The sequence below is a fragment of the Oryzias latipes genome, chromosome 23 (assembly GCF_002234675.1).
Source record: "Oryzias latipes chromosome 23, ASM223467v1".
NCBI lineage: Eukaryota > Metazoa > Chordata > Actinopteri > Beloniformes > Adrianichthyidae > Oryzias > Oryzias latipes.
In genome coordinates, this window is record NC_019881.2 from 22,460,123 (window position 1) to 22,480,845 (window position 20,723).

General features: G+C 43.2%; 1 protein-coding gene across 2 annotated transcripts; it reads left to right on the top strand.

Moving 5' to 3' along the window:
- Positions 1-1,887: 1,887 nt before the first annotated feature.
- On the top strand, positions 1,888-19,240 carry LOC101156133 (CD9 antigen). 2 transcript variants are annotated; one of them, XM_023952490.1, is made up of 8 exons: positions 1,888-2,091; positions 14,389-14,491; positions 15,532-15,629; positions 16,672-16,746; positions 16,832-16,933; positions 17,007-17,096; positions 17,212-17,295; positions 18,686-19,240. In XM_023952490.1, the coding sequence occupies exons 1-8, from the start codon at positions 2,023-2,025 to the stop codon at positions 18,749-18,751; spliced, it is 687 nt and encodes a 228-aa protein (XP_023808258.1). In that variant the 5' UTR covers positions 1,888-2,022; the 3' UTR covers positions 18,752-19,240. The 2 variants fall into 2 exon arrangements, with proteins under 2 accessions (XP_023808258.1, XP_004083287.2); XM_004083239.4 differs by lacking the exon at positions 1,888-2,091 and adding an exon at positions 9,206-9,511.
- The last annotated feature ends 1,483 nt before the right edge of the window (positions 19,241-20,723 follow it).

Consider the following 20,723-nt stretch of genomic DNA (forward strand, 5'->3'; position numbering starts at 1 on the left):
GTATAGGCTAATGTTTTTATTTTATTTAACTGCACATGTCCACAGCTGTAGCACGGTCTACAAACACATAGTCTTACTTCAAAGTCAGTAAATTAAAAGTATTTAGAGGCCAAAAGTATTTAGATAAGATATATTTATATTGAAAGCGTTATAACTAAAGTGAATATAAATGTATTTAAACGTATATTTATAAAAATAAAAAGACCTTCAAAAATATTCATCCCGCATCGCCTTTATATGAAGCACTTTGAGGTTTTGTTTGACAGTTCTTTGTCAATAAAGTTGAATTTTGATTTTGAGTTGTTAGGTTATCATTCAGTTAGTTGTTATCATTTAGGTTTTTTTTTTTTACTTATTCAAGATTAGAAAAACGGTCAAACAGTAAAGTAGTTTTAATTTAATGTAGTTTTAAAATAAAATTTAAACAGATTTAAAACTTTAATTCAAATATGTTAATTTTAAATAATATTTAAATATATTACATCATTTCTTAATCACAATCAACGTCACTTTTCGATTGTTTGTGCAACTCCACTATTTCACCACAGGAGGGTAGCAGATCTTTATGATGCTTTTCCAAAGTCAGATTTAAGCAAACATCTACCTTTTTTCGTATTTCATGTTTTCATTTAAATAAAAAGTCTGTTTTGGTTGGACTGTTTGCTTCAAGAAAACGTGTAAAAATGCGGGAAAACATTCGGAGTCTTTCTCTGCTCCAGGAAGAGGCTGCAGCCATGAAGGGAGGCTTTGTGAGGAGAACAGAGACTCACAGCAGCACGTGCACGCGCACAGGCACTGAGAAAGATGAAAGCAGGGTTGTTCCAGCAGCTTCTCAAAGGAGACTCTGTGTTTGCTGCAGCTCAGAGACAGACAGGAGTTTCATCGGCTGCAATCAAGTTTCCAAAATCCTCTACAAGATGATCAAAATAAATCAAAAATATTTTATAAAACGGTCAAAGGCGGGTGGTTTTGATGTTGATAAAGCCTTAATTTGTGGGTTTTAAAAGTTGCTAATTTACTTTTGAAAAGAAAAAATTCTCATGATGAAGATTTTTGTGAGAAATGACATAATTTTTACTCAACTTTAACCCTCGTGCTATCCTAGGCACTTTAACATTGGGAGTTGGGTCATCTAGACCCACTAGACAGAGCTCTGAACCTTTTTTCTTCAATGATTTGTGATCTTCACTGGTGTCCATGGATTACATGAAATCTTTCCACCTCCATCCACCTTTGTCATGGTAGGGAGAACACCTCAATGGAAGGGGGGGGGGGGGTCATAGGATAGCACAAGGGTTAAGGAGTTAAAAGCAAAAAAATTCACTTTTTAAAATCTTTTTCGTTCCAAAACGTCATCAAGAAAAGTGGATGATTAAAAATAGTCATTGTTTTTGGATGTTCTTGACTCCTCTGGTTCTCCTCCAGCAGCCGTGGGCTGACAGCTCACAGTGACGCCTTTGTTCTGCAGAAAAACAGACACATTTCCAGCATGGAGAGAACATGAGTCACTGGTTTAGGTTGACCTGACCTCTGCCTCCCCTCAGACAAGAATAAAATATTTATTTTTCCCGGGAAAAGGGGAATTATCTTTATTAAAACAGCTAGAAAAAACGTATTGATGAAACTTAGAAAAAGAAATTATTTTTGATGTTGTAAATGCTGACTGCAAGAATTTTTCTTTTATTATTTTCATACATTTTTTTGGCTTTTCTGAAAATATTTTCTTATATTTTCGTTCTTCATCCTCAGATTTATAAAGAACCTGAAGAAAAAAGAACAAAGGCCCGACAGATTCATCCAAATAAAAGGATGAAGGAAAAGCGTTTTTCGGGACGCCTCTTTGGGGCGTGGGTCACGTGGTATCTTGAAAACTCGAAGCCGCTGACGGAACTACCCGACAACAGTCGAGCAGAGCCGAAGGCTACAGCGAAGGAGGCGGCTGCCGCACCGACCGAACCGTTAGAGGAAAGAAAATCCTGAGGTGAATTTCCCCGCAGACACGGAGCAGAAGAACCCGGGAGGATGACGGCGCTCAGCAGCTGGGAGTTATGCGTCAAGTACGCGCTCTTCATCTTCAACTTCATCTTCTGGGTGAGTCTGAGGGGAAAAAAAACGGCGTCAACTCCTGTAGTTTAGAAAAGGAACCGTTATTCTGAGCCACGTTAAATGGTAAAAATCTGTTGAACTTTATAAAAGCAAAAATTCCTGATTTTGTCTGTCAAATCTTTTAAAAAATAAAGTTTTTCTTTTCAATTTCATGTCCGATGACAGTAAAAATACAGTTTAGAAAAACTAAACAAAAACTATAATGCGAACTCCAAAATATTTCTTTGCTTATTTTAAACATCATTAAACATCAGTTCGAATGTTTTTATGTTTTAAATTCACAATAAAAGCGCAAAGAACTCACTTTAAACTTTATTTTAAAAAAAATCATTTGAATGTTTTTCAGATGTATTTTCAGCCAAACCCAAATATTTTTCACTGTTTAAAATGTAAACACAACAAATGAAAAACAGAAAGAAACCATGATTTCCCTGTCTCCTGAAGGAAGCAGTGAGAGTTTTAGTCTATCGTCTCTCTGAGCAGTCCAGGATTTAGTCAGCCCCGCTGTAGGGGTGCATGTAGAAAATCAGTTGGGGGGTGAAGGGGGGGGGGGTTCTGAGTGTGCTGAGAGACCCTAAAAAGTTATTTAAAAAAACATCAACTAACTAGTCAAACTACCTTTGGTCTATTTGATCTGTGTTGTAAGTTTTATGTGGAATTCTCTTCCTGACTTTACTGTCTGTGTTTACCGGGCTTGGGACATGCACCGGGCTTGGGACATGCACCGGGCTTGGGACATGCACTGGCAGGAAATGGTTTAGGGCCTGTTGAGGCTGCATTTATCTTTTTTTTATATCTGTCTCCATCCTTTTGTGTTTTTTGTCTTTAATTTGAGTTTTAATATTTTGAAACTCTATCTGGTGTTTTGTGGGGGGGCAGTCAAGGTGCCCCCCCCCCCCGCACATGCCTATATCCGGCCTCAGACATGGGAGCATCATGCAGATTAGATTATGTAGCAGCCATGCAAACTGCCTGCATCCTGGTTTCTGGAGAGAACCTGCAGCTGTGAACTGTGGGAATCGCACGTGTCGGAGCTGGACGCTCAGCGTCCTCAGAGTCCATCCGTCTGCAGAATGCGACAGGAAGGAGGTGCTGAGGGCTTTTCTGTTGCAGGGATGGCATGTGAGCTGATATTTAGGTTGAAGCCGTTTGCTGCAGCTTGAGTGGGTTTAGGTCAAACTGACACTAGAACAGATGCAGGAAGTGTTTACACTTTTATAACTTCCTCTTTGTCATTGACTTCAAATGTGACCTGATTAAAAATAATTGACATATTTCATGAGTTCCTGAGTTCTTTGTGCAAAACCAGCAATGCAGCTAAAACGGCAAAAACCATGTGAGACGGTTTAGGGATGAAAGCCACCAAGAAGAATCTGCTCCAAAACTCGATTATTGCCTGAAGATTAGATCAGACCTTTGGTCCAATTAACCCCTGTAACCTTATCCCCCCCCCCCCCCCCCCCCCCACAAACACACACACACACACGCACACCGCACACACATGTGTGTGTTGACAGATCTTTAAGGTCCCACTCTGATCATCTTCTGATCGCTTTTCAAAGCCTTTCCAGGGGTCTTTTCCTTATTTTTATTCCGATTTTAGCCAAAAATCCCCAAACCTGTGTTGTTTTCTAGGAAACAGTTTCTGCCGAGCCTCTGATTGGGAGTCCAACCAGTGAGATTCATGTTTGTTAACGAGTTCATGCCAGGAATGAGGTAAAAGGGGGCGTGGTCACCCCGTGAGGATGACTGTGAGGTAAATGAAGGAAACGTTTTCTGCCTGATCTTGCGTCAGCTGTTAGATGAGACTTCCTGCCTGATTTTCAGGTTGTTTAAATATAAATACATTTATGTGAAGTTTATCTTCTTGAATGCTAGAAATGTGTGTGTTCTCGTGTTATTTGGGGAATTCATAATCATTTAAAGGTCCGGAGTCATGAAACAGAAGCATAAAGTTGGAACAAAAGAGACATTTTTGCACCATAACATCCACAGGTGAACCCATGAGGGGAATCCTTTTTTAAGTTTCACGGCTTGTTGACCTGACTGGGATGTTTGTTGGACAGCCAGAGGGTCCTGTAGGGGGCGCTTTCAGCTCCTGCTGTGACCAGTTGTTTTGACACAGGAAGAAGGAGGCGCAGAGGGGAGGTGAGGCAGAATCAAAGCGCAAATCAGACTTTAATGATTTGCATTAGTTCTGGCAGTGGTGTAGTGGTCAGCACCCAACCCTTAGAGCAAAAAGACCCTGGTTCAAATCTCAGCTGCGTTCTTTCTGTGAGCAGTTTGCATTTCCTCCTGTGCAAAAACAACCTTCCTAGGTTAGTTCAGGGGACCACTTTACCCCAACACTGTGGCTCTTTTACCTCTCCGCTGTGACTCTTTTACCCCTCTGCCGTGACTCTTTTGCCCCTCTGCTGTGACTCTTTTACCCCTCTACTGTGGCTCTTTTATCTCTCCGCTGTGGCTCTTTTATCTCTCCGCTGTGACTCTTTTATCTCTCCGCTGTGACTCTTTTATCTCTCCGCTGTGACTCTTTTATCTCTCCGCTGTGACTCTTTTATCTCTCCGCTGTGACTCTTTTATCTCTCCGCTGTGACTCTTTTATCTCTCCGCTGTGACTCTTTTACCCCTCTACTGTGGCTCTTTTATCTCTCCGCTGTGACTCTTTTACCTCTCTACTGTGGCTCTTTTATCTCTCCGCTGTGGCTCTTTTACCCCTCTACTGTGGCTCTTTTATCTCTCCACTGTGACTCTTTTACCCCTCTACTGTGGCTCTTTTATCTCTCCGCTGTGACTCTTTTACCCCTCTACTGTGGCTCTTTTATCTCTCCGCTGTGACTCTTTTACCCCTCTACTGTGGCTCTTTTATCTCTCCGCTGTGGCTCTTTTACCCCTCTACTGTGGCTCTTTTATCTCTCCGCTGTGGCTCTTTTATCTCTCCGCTGTGACTCTTTTATCTCTCCGCTGTGACTCTTTTATCTCTCCGCTGTGACTCTTTTATCTCTCCGCTGTGACTCTTTTATCTCTCCGCTGTGACTCTTTTATCTCTCCGCTGTGACTCTTTTATCTCTCCGCTGTGACTCTTTTATCTCTCCGCTGTGACTCTTTTATCTCTCCGCTGTGACTCTTTTACCCCTCTACTGTGGCTCTTTTATCTCTCCGCTGTGACTCTTTTACCCCTCTACTGTGGCTCTTTTATCTCTCCGCTGTGGCTCTTTTACCCCTCTACTGTGGCTCTTTTATCTCTCCGCTGTGACTCTTTTACCCCTCTACTGTGGCTCTTTTATCTCTCCGCTGTGACTCTTTTACCCCTCTACTGTGGCTCTTTTATCTCTCCGCTGTGACTCTTTTACCCCTCTACTGTGGCTCTTTTATCTCTCCGCTGTGACTCTTTTACCCCTCTGCTGTGGCTCTTTTACCCCTCTACTGTGGCTCTTTTATCTTTCCGCTGTGACTCTTTTACCCCTCTACTGTGGCTCTTTAACCCGTCTTATGTGGCTCTTTTACCCCTCTGCTGTGGCTCTTTTACCCCTCTACTGTGGCTCTTTTACCCCTCCGCTGTGGCTATTTTACCCCTCCGCTGTGGCTCTTTTACCCCTCTACTTTGGCGTTTTTACCCCTCTGCTGTAGCTCTTTTACCCCTCTGCTGTGGCTCTTTTACCTCTCCACTGTGGTTCTTTTACCCCTCTGCTGTGGCTCTTTTACCCCTCTACTTTGGCGGTTTTTACCCCTCTGCTGTGGCTCTTTTACCCCTCTGCTGTGGCTCTTTTACCCATCTGCTGTGGCTCTTTTACCCCTCTACTTTGGCGGTTTTTAACCCTCTGCTGTGTCTCTTTTACCCTTTCTACTGTGGCTCTTTTACCCCTCCGCTGTGGCTCTTTTACCCCTCTACTTTGGCGGTTTTTAACCCTCTGCTGTGTCTCTTTTACCCCTCTACTTTGGCGTTTTTTAACCCTCTGCTGTGTCTATTTTACCCCTCCGCTGTGTCTCTTTTACCCCTCTACTTTGGCGTTTTTACCCCTCTGCTGTGGCTCTTTTACCCCTCTACTTTGGCGGTTTTTAACCCTCTGCTGTGTCTCTTTTACCACTCTACTGTGGCTCTTTTACCCCTCCGCTGTGGCTCTTTTACCCCTCTGCTGTGGCTCTTTTACCCCTCTACTTTGGTGTTTTTACCCCTCTGCTGTGGCTCTTTTACCCCTCTACTTTGGCGTTTTTTAACCCTCTGCTGTGTCTATTTTACCCCTCTACTGTGGCTCTTTTACCCCTCTGCTGTGTCTCTTTTACCCCTCTACTTTGGCGTTTTTACCCCTCTGCTGTGGCTCTTTTACCCCTCTACTTTTGCGGTTTTTAACCCTCTGCTGTGTCTCTTTTACCACTCTACTGTGGCTCTTTTACTCCTCCGCTGTGGCTCTTTTACCCCTCTGCTGTGGCTCTTTTACCCCTCTACTTTGGTGTTTTTACCCCTCCGCTGTGTCTCTTTTACCCCTCTACTTTGGCGTTTTTACCCCTCTGCTGTGGCTCTTTTACCCCTCTACTTTGGCGGTTTTTAACCCTCTGCTGTGTCTCTTTTACCACTCTACTGTGGCTCTTTTACCCCTCCGCTGTGGCTCTTTTACCCCTCTGCTGTGGCTCTTTTACCCCTCTGCTTTGGCGTTTTTACCCCTCTGCTGTGGCTCTTTTACCCCTCTACTTTGGCGGTTTTTACCCCTCTGCTGTGGCTCTTTTACCCCTCTGCTTTGGCGTTTTTACCCCTCTGCTGTGGCTCTTTTACCCCTCTACTTTGGCGGTTTTTCCCCTCTGCTGTGGCTCTTTTACCCCTCTACTTTGGCGGTTTTTACCCCTCTGCTGTGGCTCTTTTACCCCTCTGCTTTGGCGTTTTTACCCCTCTGCTGTGGCTCTTTTACCCCTCTACTTTGGTGGTTTTTATCCCTCTGCTGTGGCTCTTTTACCCATCTGCTGTGGCTCTTTTACCCCTCTGCTTTGGCGTTTTTACCCCTCTGCTGTGGCTCTTTTACCCCTCTACTTTGGTGGTTTTTACCCCTCTGCTGTGGCTCTTTTACCCCTCTACTTTGGCGTTTTTACCCCTCTGCTGTGGCTCTTTTACCCATCTGCTGTGGCTCTTTTACCCCTCTACTTTGGCGGTTTTTACCCATCTGCTGTGGCTCTTTTACCCCTCTACTTTGGCGGTTTTTACCCCTCTGCTGTGGCTCTTTTACCCCTCTACTTTGGCGGTTTTTACCCCTCTGCTGTGGCTCTTTTACCCCTCTACTGTGGCTCTTTTACCCCTCTGCTGTGGCTCTTTTACCCCTCTACTGTGGCTCTTTTACCCCTCCGCTGTGGCTCTTTTACCCCTCCATTATTCAGTTTTAAAAAGCAACCGTATAAAGTAAAAGAAAAGTGAACCAACTCAAATTTTATTTAACTCATCTGATCTTAATATATACAGATAAAGGATACTTTTCTTTGAATTTAAATTTTGTTTATGCAAAAAAGAAAAAAAAGCGTTTTTTGTTTAAACTCATCATAACTGTAACTTATACAACACTCTGTTTTTCCCCCTAAAGGGTGAAGTCAGACGTTGCTCCTACTGGCTCGTGGTCGGCGAGAAATTGACCCGAATGATTATTTAAGTGTTAAATGCTGCAGACCCCTGGGTTAGTTGATGGTTCTAGATCAGGGGTCACCAACCTTTTTGAGACTGAGGGCTATTTCATGGGCACTAATTGGTATGAAAGGGCGCCACAGGACCTGTTTACTAAAAACTTCCTAGCCCCCCCCCCCCCCACACACACAAACACAATTTGACGACATCCTTTTGTATTACTCGTATTACAGGGGCGTCAAACTCAGTTGCAGAGGGGCCTAAATCCAAAACACACTTCAGGTTTGGGGCCAAACAAGATAAACATTTATTGAACACACTAAAGCTAAACTTTTAAACTTTTAAAACTTTAACTTAACTTAACTTTAACTTTTTAAACATAAATATGAATAAAAACAGACAGAAATATGAATCCAGAATAATAAATATATTCTATTTTGAACACACCCACCACCAGCCAAACAGCATTAAGCTCATTTCTGCTCACAGCTCCCTCACTTATGGTGAGCGATTTAAGACACCCGAGATTCCCCACTTCCCATGAGTCTTAAAAGCTGAAGGCGGGGCTAACCACCAGATCGCCACAATATATTGATTTGCTATATGAGCAGTGCTATATTTGGAGCGTTCCCTGCGGGCGCCACAAGGGGAGCATGGGCACCCGCGGGCACAGGGTTGGTGACCCCTGTTCCAGAGGGTCAGGTGAACTCTACTTTCACCCTACAGCACTTGGGATAGGCTCCAGCATCTCTAAAAGGAATGCAGAGGGTTCAGAAAATGTAAGGATGAAGGTTTGCAGGCATCTGAGAGTCAGAGGGAAATCTTCTTTCCCTGAAAACTGACTTTTGTTTTACTGATGCAGAAACTTTGAAAGTGTTTCAAATTTTAAGAATTTTGTACTTATCTCTACAGTGTCTGTTTTTACAGTGCAGGGTTACTGACAAACTTTCTTTAAACAATTAAAGTAAGTAATAAGCTTTATTTAATAGGGACAGTGCACATCAATGAACATCTACCAAACAATGATAGGCGTAAACATGCTGGATTATAGCAATGATGCTAATTTACATCCATGTCAATAGGGAAAGAAAACCTCTTACTTTAAGAAAACATAAACATGTTCTCTTAAACGTCAATACTTTTTTCAGTAAGTTACTTTTTTCTTGAAACAGGGCTCCTTTTACTGTCCTAAGATTTGGTTTTCGCAGCGTTCTCTGGTCCTTCCTTCTGCTCTTTCATGGATGATGTTGTGAATTCAGACATGTGATCTGCAGGAGAACGTCTTCAGAGGAGAACATTCTTCTTCTCAGGAATCTTTATAGTATTTTTATCACAGTGAAAAAACGAAACCAGGGTCTCTGGTCCCGGGCCAGCCGTTTACAGTGAGAGTATGATTCCTGCTGAGTATTACACAATAGTACAATAGTACAGTATTACATTATATATTATGGTATTGCAGACCTTTCTGCTCTCTTAGCGCTCATCATTGATCATGAAACGGAGACTTTGATGATGAGGAAAAGGGCCGTCTGCAGCTCTGTGAACCTGAGCGCCTTAACCGCCCTCAGCTGGTGGAGCTTCTCCACCGGCCCCACCTCCCTCCTCCCCTCTCTGAGCACTCAGGTGAGCCACACCTTGTTGTGGTTCAGAAACACACAAAGCAGATCCTGCTCCCTCTTTCACTCTTTTCTTTTCGCTGAGCTGAAGAGACGCTTTTGTTCTCCTGAAAAGCTTCACCTGAGAACCATGGCAGAGGGAAACGTCCTGAAATACCTGGTTTTTGGCTTCAACTTCCTCTTCTGGGTAGGTTTTTACTCCATTCTCTCAGTGGATTCCTGGCAAACGACCTTCAGCTGCGGTTGAAAAGTTTCTAGGAAGGTTCTGGAGAGAAAAACAGGTGTTTAGTCGAGTTTAGAAGGACATTTTTTACAGAAAAGCTTTTTTATTTTGTGGTTTTCTGCTGTGATTGTTTTGTGTCTCTGTTGTTTTTCTAAATAATTTAATTTGGATTTATGGGAATAGACTTTTATTTTTATTTTATTTCTTAAATGAGTCAAATATTATTCAGTTATTTAAGATGGGGGGGGGGGGGGTGTTTTGCAATGATAATTTTATTTCATCCCTTTTGACCACCATAGGCGGGGCTTCGAGCCTCTGGCGGTCATCCGGGATTCATAGAACCATAGCTGCATACATAACTCTTGTTCTGAACTGCTCTGAACCTGTTTTTCTGTAGTAATGGGGAATTTGCCGCCATGAAAAATTAGTAAAACTGTTGCCTGGAAACCGTTGAACTTAATGCAAAGGTCTTCTCTTCAGAAACAGCATAATGTCATCAGCATCATGCAACATCTGTGTTTTTAAAATGGGAGAAGTCCCCGCTCGTTGGCTGACAAACCCTCCAGCTTTCCCTCCTCTTCCTCAGCCTGTCGGGCTCAGACCTTCATCCCTGAAACGTATTCTGCTTTTGCAAAACAACTAAATGAGCTGCTGTCATGGTTACACAAACAGTATGGCTGTTTAGTGAGGGAGAACCAAGCGTAAAACTCGTGGAGACCTGTCCTTTCAGCCCCTGAACTCTGGAATGTCCTGTCTCTGACCCTCTTTTACTTTGAACTTTTATTTTATTTTACTTCATATTTTTTATTTAATTTGTATTGCCTTTTTTGTTATACCTTTTACCTTTAAGCTTTGTGAAGCAGTTATTGGTATTTTACCTGTAAAAAGTGCCATATAAATAAATGTCTTCTTCTTAGTTTGAGTTACAGGACCATTTGAAAAGGCCTCAACTTCAAATCAAACTTTATTTGTATGTCATTTTTTTACAAATCATTTGCAGAACAAAATGTTTCCTACAAAATGGGGAAAAAACTTTGGTCAAGCGGTCTTTGCAAAAGTTCTCGTGTGAAATTTTTCAAGTTATGTAGACCTTTGACCTCATTAAGTGTCCGCCATCTTACAAAAGACTTGTAGTTCCTTCTAGGGAGTCAATCTATCCCCTCTTAGCACCTCAGGCATAATGGGAAAACCACCGGAACAGCAGCTACACTAAGCCGAGGTGTTGCTCCATGGAGGGTGTGGAGTGATTCTCATGTTGCTTTAACAACATGACAGCAGCAGAACCTGCAGAGGACTTCTGAGTTCAGTGGCCAGAGCGAGTTCCTGCTTAAAGTCAGATCCAGTTTCCACATCAGCCCCTCTTCTCGTTTTATTGTGAAACGACAAATCTTTATCTGCAGATCTGCAGAGAAAGTGCTCCGTACTAGAACTCTAGGAACTAGGACTTGAAAATCTGTTTTTTTGTTTTGTTTCTGTGACTTGTGTTAAAGGGAAACATTTCCCTGCCCGTAATAGTTTCAGCTGAATGTTCTGAAGTAATCACCTGTAATGTAAGCGTGGAGGAAATGAGCTCTTCCTGTTGCTGCATTTCTCCAAACCATGATGGGACAAACCGGTCCTGCAGTGGAATTTCAATGGCTGCTGTTGCTGGAGATTTTTGTTTTTGTCAAATGAGGTAATGCATGTAAGTGTGGAGAAAAGAAAAGTCAAACTATAAATTTAAAACAAATAAACGACTTGCTAGAATGAAGAAAAAATTTAACAGTTTAAAAGTTATCACCAGTTTTGAACTTTGACAGGATTCTTAAAGAGTTTTTTTTTACTTACAATTTATTTTTTGTTAAGTTAGAAAAAGTTGAGCCCCAAAGCGATGATTACATCCTCACATCAGGCAGTTCCATAACATGCAAACCTTTTCTGTGAAAATAAAAGGGGAGCAGATCATTTTTATGCTCCCTTTACTTACTTGAGTCAGTGGTGCACTTTTAAATTGTAAATGTGATATTCAAATGTATTCTAAATATTCTAGATGACCTTTTTTTTTGTTTTGTAAACTTGGAGTTCTTTCTGGCTGATCTGGATGTAAATTTGACGTTTTGTGGATCCACTTACTGACGAGCAAAACATGTTTGTGTGAAGCTGACGTTTAAATCCCTGTGATGACTGGTCATTTTCCTGGATGACGCGTTGTTTACAGAAATCCCTGCTTGTCTTGACTTCCACGGCCGATCGGGTCATTTCTGGCGTTTGCTGTGAAACCAGTCAGCAGGATCCATCCAGAATCTTTTCTCGACTGAAATAAGTCTGAGTAACAAACTCAATCAAAATGAGTTTGTGGCTTTTCCTGTCAGAGTTGGAGGCATTTTGGAAAGTCGTGTATAGTTTCCCTCTCGGATCAGAACACTTGATCCAAACTTCAGGTTTTCAGTTTTAGAAGGAAGTCTGTCGGGAAGCAAAGTCTTTACAGAGAAGCCTCGTATCGTTTGTAATGTTAACTCTCAGCTGCAAAGGCTGATGGGATTGAAATTGTCCACCTATTCGTCAAGCAGCAGTTCGACCCCGCTTTCTTCTTCATCATCATCTTTGCTGTTCATGTAACGGGTTTCTGGGAGTGGTGACGACTAACCATTGTTGTCTGACATAGAAACACTTTGTTCACCTTCCCATCATTCATAGGGGTTGCCACACGCTGTGGTAACTCATGTTTTTTTTCTTTTTTTTCCTTTCTGTGATTGAATTCCTGTAAAGGAAATGATGAATCACCGTTTTCTTAAAGAGTTGACTGAATCTGTGGGAGGGAAACTTTCCGTCTGCATGTTTGGACCTGCTGGTTCCACAGCTGATCCTTTGGAGCATCTGAGCAGAACCCCCCCCCCCCCCCCTCCCCCTTTTTTTATTATTAAGGACATGGTCTGTTGTAGCTCAGAGACTTTTAACTGGTCTGTCAGGACTTGATGTTGTTCTGTGATGAACGCTGCAGAAAAAGGGTTGAAGCTCCAGGTCTCAGGTGGAGCTTCATCAGCTTCATCAAAAGCAGAAAGTTTAGAAGGTTTTGGGTCTCCTGAACTGAAGCCAGGAGTTGGTTGAACAGCCGAAGGCTCAGCCTTCATTCTAGTTTAGTAGATTCTATGAAGAGCTCCGTTTAACAACTGGATTTAAAACGGCTAGTGAGAAGCGGATTCTCCTCTTGGATCACCTGGAGGACTTCAGAGAAGAAAACGTGGATGAGCTTCTGCAGATATGTTCCCGTGAGGTTCAGCCGGTCGTTGTTCTGAATCCTGCGGCTGCTCCTAATTTCTCCACCATGACGTCATGCTGTGACCGTCAAACACGGCAGGAAAATAGTGTTGTGTTCCTGTGCTTGAGGTGGAACTTGTAATCTTGATTTTTGTGGCTCCAGGCTTTAAAAACAAAACCATTAAATCTGTGAAGACAAACATTACTAATGTTCAGATGCAAAAACATTCGTCAGGTCCGTCCTCAGGATGATTCAGACGAGCAGCTGCTGTCCGTGCATGAAAGGGAATCAAACCTTTGTTGGAGGTCCCAAAAGTCCTCTAAAGGCTTTTTGGACGCCTCACTGTCGAGTCTGTCATGGTGGGTTAGGGTTAGGTCACATGTTTGTCCTGTTTGGTCAGCTCCAGCTGGATGGACGTCATATTTTTCAGCTGTATTTATTTTAAGTTGCATTGAATAGAAACCCTGACATTTTTCCCAGCAGGCTTCATGTCGCTGCATGACTGGATGACATCAGATTCGTAGGTGTGACTTTGTAAAAAAACAAAGAGCCTCTGGTTGGATCACAGCAGTTTATTAGTCTGTCTCACCTGTTGCTAAAGCTGTTCAAACTCGAGTGGAATGCTGTGTTCTCACCTTTGGTTGTCGTCACGGCAACCACAGCATTTCTAAAACACATGGAAATATGTCCAAAAATGATAAACGAAAGCGGTGAATGTTCAGATGTTACACCGTTGCACAGCAGGTTCCGATTTAAATGTTCACGTTTTTGCCAGAAGATGAGAAGTTCAACCTTAATCAAATGAAATAGTTTAAACTGAAACCGCTTTTGTTTTGAGGGGAAAGTCAAATTCTGCAGGGATTTTACTTGATACCGTTTCAAGTCTCGCTCCTGTCATCTTTTGATCTATTTTCAAATTGTTCTCAATGGTCTTTTAATTATGATGATGCTGTTTTTAGCCCAAATCCAAAAACCTGTCGTTTTCTAGGACATAGTTTCTCCAGAGCAGCAGGAGCTCATTAGAAATCCACCTGAATTGTGGGCGGGACCTTTGGCATTGAGCAACCCCGGCCAGTCCTCGTTGCTGAGCTTGTGGCCTACGTCACAAATAAGATATTTTTCAACCCCCCCCCCCCCCCCCCCCCCCCATCTTCTCCTGATTAAAGAAATATTCTTAAATGTAAGTTTGAGCTTGATTTTCTTTATAAATGTCCTCCATTAGAAAAATGCCACAAGAACATGTTAAAAACACCAAAAAGACTATTTTCATCAGTGGGTCTTTAAGTTCTGTGAAATGACTCTCAGCTTCAGCTCTTACTTTAAAACATATCTTAATAAAATCACATCTTCCTTCCTAACTATCTACAGTTTTTCCTCTTTTATGGTTTAACCTAAGTGTTCTGGTTTTAACCCCGGAGCTTTTAGGCTCATTTTCATGTCCAAGAGTTGAAACTGTGGCCGTCCAGCTCCAGGCCTCAGTGGAGCCTTTGAGGCAGAACTGGAGTTTAACCATTGAAGCCGTTTAGTTTCCTGCAGGGATGATCTGAGGATGGAACGAGTCCTGAAACGCTCAGAACATCACCGCTGTGTTTTCTCCCTTCAGCTGGCAGGAACCGGCGTGCTGGCCGTGGGCCTTTGGCTTCGCTTTGACTCCAAGACCAAATCCTTGTTTGAAGTGGAGGAATCACCGACTGTCTTCTTCACTGGTAAGACCGTCCCCGTCCCCTTAACGCTATGTATGATTACTGCAAAGGAGAAACACGGCAGAAATGTCTTTGAGACCTTCCTGAAAAGCAGAGTGTTCTCTCAGACCAACCGGTTTTTGGTCTGAGTCCGGTTCCCACAATCAAGGAGCCAAGGGTTTTTGAAGATCCGGTCTAACTAGTTTCTTCTTTGAAAAGTTTTTGTTTTAAATCTTTCTCAAAGTTTGATTAAAATATTTAATTTCAGCCTTTTAAGAGTCTGAATTTGACCCAGAAATGCAAAGTTTGACAGTTTTTATTTCTGTCATTGTAGACAAATGAGCCAGCTTCTGGTTTCTATGGTAACGGGGGAGGAAATGGAAGCTAAGTGATGTCACCTGAGGGGAAGCTGGACCTTATCAGAGAGAATCTGAGCTGCTTTATCTTTTGTTGTGGTTCAGGCCTCACTTCTCCTCAGCTGGCAGTGCAGTCTAACTCTGTGACCCGATGAGCCGCCGCATGTTGGCTCTGGTCTGTCTTCACGGCTCCTTGGCACCCTTCTGAGCTGCACAGGAGTCCTCGCTCCTTCTGAGCCTCAGTTTTGTGCGTTTTCCTTGCCACCGGTCGCAGCAGCATGGCGTGCTGAGGCCAGCGCCGGCCCCGGCGAGGTCGTTCTCACACAGCCGTCATTCTTCCCCGCTGCACAGACCCGTCTTTGTTCCTGGAGTTCAGGGAGGAACCGTCAGGGAACGGCGGCAGGCTCCTTCGTGGGCAGATCGGTGGGCAGCGAGGAGCAGGACGAGATGGAAATGACAAACATGTTAATGACAGGTTGTTTGTTTGGAGGCCGCCGCCGCTTTTGTCCTCATGACTCAGGCACGTCAAGCTGCTGCTGCTGAGTCACTTTACGGTTTCACACAAGTTTCTGTGATCAGTCAGGCAGCTGACAGCCAGGTTACCATAGCGACGGTGCATTTGACATTTGCACGCTGAAGTGAAGTTGTTTGTGCTGGTGGAGGTGAGTCTGCAGCAGCAGCAGCTCTGAGGCCTGTCCGTGTTTGCAGGCGTCTACATCCTGATCGCCGCGGGGGCTCTCATGATGGTGGTGGGCTTCCTGGGATGCTGTGGAGCCATCAAAGAGTCCACGTGCATGCTGGGACTGGTGAGTCTTTGGAGTCCACAGGAGAACCGCACCCCCTCGGCTGGTTCTGTTCACAAGGACAAACGGATCCTCTGAGACGCTTCAATGATCGTGTAGGGAATATCTTCTCCTGCTACATTGGGCATGTCCAAAGTCCGGCCTGAGGGCCAAATGCGACCCTCATTTAAATCAAGACATGACTAGTGTCCCACTGCACAAACACTTTAATTAAATGGGTCATTTGGAAATACTGTACTTTCTGGAGTATAAGTGCGATGCCCAGCGTTTGAAGAGTTCTACAATATCTGGTTTCATCAGATCATTCAGGTTTTTTGTTTTTGTTTTAAATGAGCTTCACCATCGACTGCAGGAGTTGAGTCTGAATGACGGCGCTTTCAGCGGCGCTTCTGTCTCTCTGTAAACCCGGATTGATGACTTGCTGTCCGAGGAAAAATAAAAACAAGAACGAGACTGACTCGAAGTAAATGACAAAAATACGGAGAACTTTCAGGTTCTCCTGTTTGTTTTGGACGGCGCTTCTTCCCCTTTGCTGCATACCCCCCCCACCCCCCCACCCCACCCCGAGCGGTCATCAGGGGGGAAATAATGCATTTTTAAAAAAAAGAAAAGTCGCTCCTGAGTATAAGTCTCAGGTCCAACTATGAAAAAATACTCCAAAACGCAGATAATGTTATTTCATGGAAGGCAGGTCGATTGGTTGGCCCTCAAACATCGTCACCTCACCAAATCTGGCCCCATTTGCAAAACGTTTGGACACCCCTGCTCTAAATCGATGAATCCAAGCATGCGGTCCATGTTCAGGATCTTTTTACTAAAGTCCATCTGCTCTGCAGCTGATAGGAGAAATCGATGCCTGCAAAGGCCGCGTCCCACAGCCACTACATAGTGTACAGATCACACGGATGAAAAATTAGTCATACGTGGAAAAAGTGGTAAAGTTTTGGTCATTACGTTAAATTTGATTCTGGGTAAATGTTTGACCATAAATGATTCATGTTGGTCTGAAGCCGAGACTCACTACTTACTACTCTTCTTTCTCTAGTTTTTCGTCTTCCTCCTCCTCATCCTGACTGTGGAGGTGGCTGCAGGGATCTGGGGGCTCTCCAACAAAGACAGAGTATGACCCCCCCCCCCCCCCCCTCCCCCCACACTCATCCACATGCATGTTCAACCACTTCTTGCTCATCCGGCTGTTTGTGCAGGTGGTGGAGGACCTAACTCAGTTCTACAAGGAGACGTTCTCCAACTATCAGACCACCAAGCAGGAGGCGCTGAAGGAGACGCTGCGTGGCATCCACTTTGGGGTGAGAGCTCCGCCCATTTTTTTTTCTTCGCTCCTCATTCTGGCTGATCGTAACGGCGGCTTCTCCTCTGCAGCTGAACTGCTGCGGTCCAACAGGGACGGTCTTTGATGGCGCCAATGACATCTGTCCCAAGAAGGAGGGGCTGGACATCCTCGTCACCACGGTAACACAGCATCCACACACACACAAACGCACAGCAAGTTGGCCTGAATTTGTCCCAAACGTAGCGATAAAACGTGTTTGAACCCGAGCCGCTTCAACGCTGTGTGTCTTGACAGAGCTGCCCCACCGCCATCGACGGCATCTTCAACAACAAGCTGCACATCATCGGAGGAGTCGGGATCGGCATCGGAATCGTCACGGTGAGAAGTGTGACAAAACACGGAACAGACGGAACGGCGTCTGCCCCCCCACCGGAACTCAGGATGTAGGCTGTTCGGTTTCCATAAAAGTCCAGATTTTCAAACTCCTGATGAGAATTTAGACAGAATATGTGACAAACTCTCTTTCTTCTTCACCTGTCCGGCAGGTGAGTTAAAACCTGAACTCTACCTGCCTCCACTAATGAAGGAATTCATACAGTTTCCAGCTTTGTTGACTCCAAACTCTGCGTTTCTGACTGGATTAGGAAAACTGAATGCTGGTTTATGTCCACAGGATGGTTAAGACATAAACAGCTGTGACTCTGTCGGTCAGAATAACTATTCTTGTTCAGATACATTTATTTAACGTCTTCTTGATGTTCCTACTTTTCGCATATTTTTTCTGTAGTTAAAGTTATGAACTGACCAATCAGATGCGGCAAAGTAGGCGGCGCCTGCTGGCCCCCACCTTCAAAACGTTTGACAGATTTCAGTGGTAGGGGCGTGGCCTTCCAACAAGCTCGCTCCTGATTGACCAGAGCCGTTATGGAAACCTGAACCAATCACTGGCGTCATCCGGCTCAACCATGGCGGCGTCCGTATCCCGCAAAAATGTCCAGATTGGTGACTGAATGGTCGTCATTTGGTTGGAGGGGGAAGTAAACATCTATGGGTGACGTCACTCAGTCCTGTTCTCAGATCGATGGCTGAACGTCATCGATGAATGTTTGTCAAAAGAAACAGGAACCCAGATCGTGTTTAATTGTTGTCCCTTTTTGTTTGCTGCCATCTTAAAAAAACAGGTTATTAAATGATTGTATCCAACCAGGCGCTGTCAAATCTTTAGATCTAATCTTTAGGATTAAAGTTTATCCAAAGATCCCGTAAAAGTCCTAACATTAAATCATCATAAAGCCGGGTTCAGTAGGCTACTACAAATAAGTTTACAGAAAAATACAAACTGCATAGAATGTGTTTTTATTTTTAAGCATAATGAACATCAGTATTTAATGGATGGCGCCCTCTGGAGGAAAATTGTGACATCACATCAAAGATTTATTTAAAAATCAGTTCTTTAAAACTATTCTGTTTTTAAAGCTGAAATCTTACTTTTTATGCAATACTATTGCATTACAAAATTTAAATCAAATGTAAACACCTTTCCATGCATCGTAATGGTGTCGGTTTCGTCACGAGAAACATGGGAAATGGATTTAAAATTTTGTAAAATGCAGTTTATGTAAAGATCTGAAGGCTTCTACCCCAAACTTGCGATGAAACTGACTTTAAACGTTTCTCTCATGAGCAGCTTCCACCCTAAATGTTGTTTACTTTGTGAATGTTTGTCATGTTTTGCGCTTCGTGACCGTCTCCATCCTCCCGTCTGCAGATCTTTGGGATGATCTTCAGCATGATTCTCTGCTGCGGCATCAGGAAGTCCAGGAACTACATGTAAACCAAACAAAGCTCCACCTTTTAACCGGTCTAACCTGGTCAGTCAGCCGCTCGGACCTTCAGGCCTGGGGGGGGGCGCGGAGCTCCCGCAGCGACGGCCTTCTGCCACCATCTGTGGGGGTGTGTACTCGTTGTTTTAATTTAAACCAACATTCAAGTAAAATGTAAATTTTCTGTAATGAAGCCAAACCGAGCAGCTTTCCCACTGAAGGATTAAAGACCCCCCCCCCCCCCCCCCCCCCCCCCAGCTGACGTTCCCGTTTTCTTTACCTTTTTAAAATCTGTAACGTGTAATATTTCAGTTCTGTTATTTGCACTTAAAGTTTGATCTGTGGACTCATCGTTGGTTAGCAGCAAAGTCTTTTATTTTGAAGCTTTGATTTTCATTTTTTTAATGCAGAACTGTGGCGTTTTATGCAAATATTTACATGAATGCAGTTGACGTCTTTAAGATGCCAAATAAACGAACTAATAAAACATTTGTGTTAAATTTGGCCTCCCGTTTGTTTCTCTGGGGATTTGTCAGTAGATTATGCAAGTAAATTAATATTTAAATAAAGTGATTTACCTTCAGTGATCATGTAAATCTTAATTTTAAAGATTCAACAGTGAATGAAAACTAGAATTATTCTTAGTTTTAGGCTTTTTCTTTTTACTCGGCTCTGATAATTATCTAAGTGCCATACAATTACTTCAAATTGAACATATTTGAGTACTTTTCATAATAAAACCATTCAAAATGGGTTTTACAAACGATGAAAATGTTTAAATGACATTTTTACTGAGCCTCTCCCGCCCACCACCTGTTTGACCTTATGCCCTCAGGATGCCGCTACAGGTCACAGGTCACCAGCTTCTTCCCCATGCTACACAACTGCTACACACCCTCATATGATCCCTCTGTAAAACTGACAATGTGTACACAACAACTGCACACTACACTTTACCCTAAGTCTAGTTAATGATTTTGAATAGTAGTACCTCCATTGACCACTAGAGGGTGGTGTCAGACGGTAGTGATTGAACTCCAGGTTAAGAAATCCAACTTTATACCTAAAATAAATTAACATTCTGGTTTTTAAAGCATTCTAAATTTTATTTATCTTTTTCGAATATTAATGACAAATTAAAATATTTTTTCTGCCAGCCGTTTGGATTGAATTTACTTGACTGACAAGTGAGTTTTCTGTGTGAACCCACCAGAACATTAAACTTTAATTTTTCCCGTGTAGATGATCTTTTCTAGAAGAGGGCGGAGTCAAAAAATCAATGTGCTCCTCCCACTTCAGGCTTCAGTTTGACTTGTGTCGATTTCCCCCCGCCCGTCACTATAAATGTCACTTTAACCCTTGTGCTATGCTATGACCCCCCCCCCTTCCATTGACGTGTTCTCCCTACCACTATAAAGGTGGAAAGATTTCATGTAATCCATGGACACCAGTGAAGATCACAAATCATTGAAGAAAAAAGGTTCAGAGCTCTGTCTAGTGGGTCTAGATCAGTGTTTTTCAACCTTTTCTGAGCCACGGCACACTTTAACCTTAAAAAAAATCCCGCGGCACACCAGCATCCAAAAATTTAAAAAAAAGGAGAAACTCAGAGTCTGTATTGATCTACTGTCCCTCCACAATCTCACATGCATTTTTGAGATAATTGTTGCAGAAAAAGCTGGAAACTGCAGCTGTTTTTTTCTAAAAGATGCAATAAAAGTTAAGTTAGAAGATTTAAAAACAGTTTGATGTGTGTTCGTTGGTTTCAAGACGTTTAACAACAGATCTCCTTATGCGCTGTCACTCTCACAACCCAATGCATCATGGGAGATGTAGTGCATGAAACGGCCGAAGATCGCTTTTCGGAGCTTCATTGTTTTGTTCACTTGTTCCACGGTCTGACACCGGATTCTGTGGAAAGCTACATCGCTAAAGACGAGCTTTAGCTGGTATTTCTGTTGGAACTGAGCGACTTTACGAGCT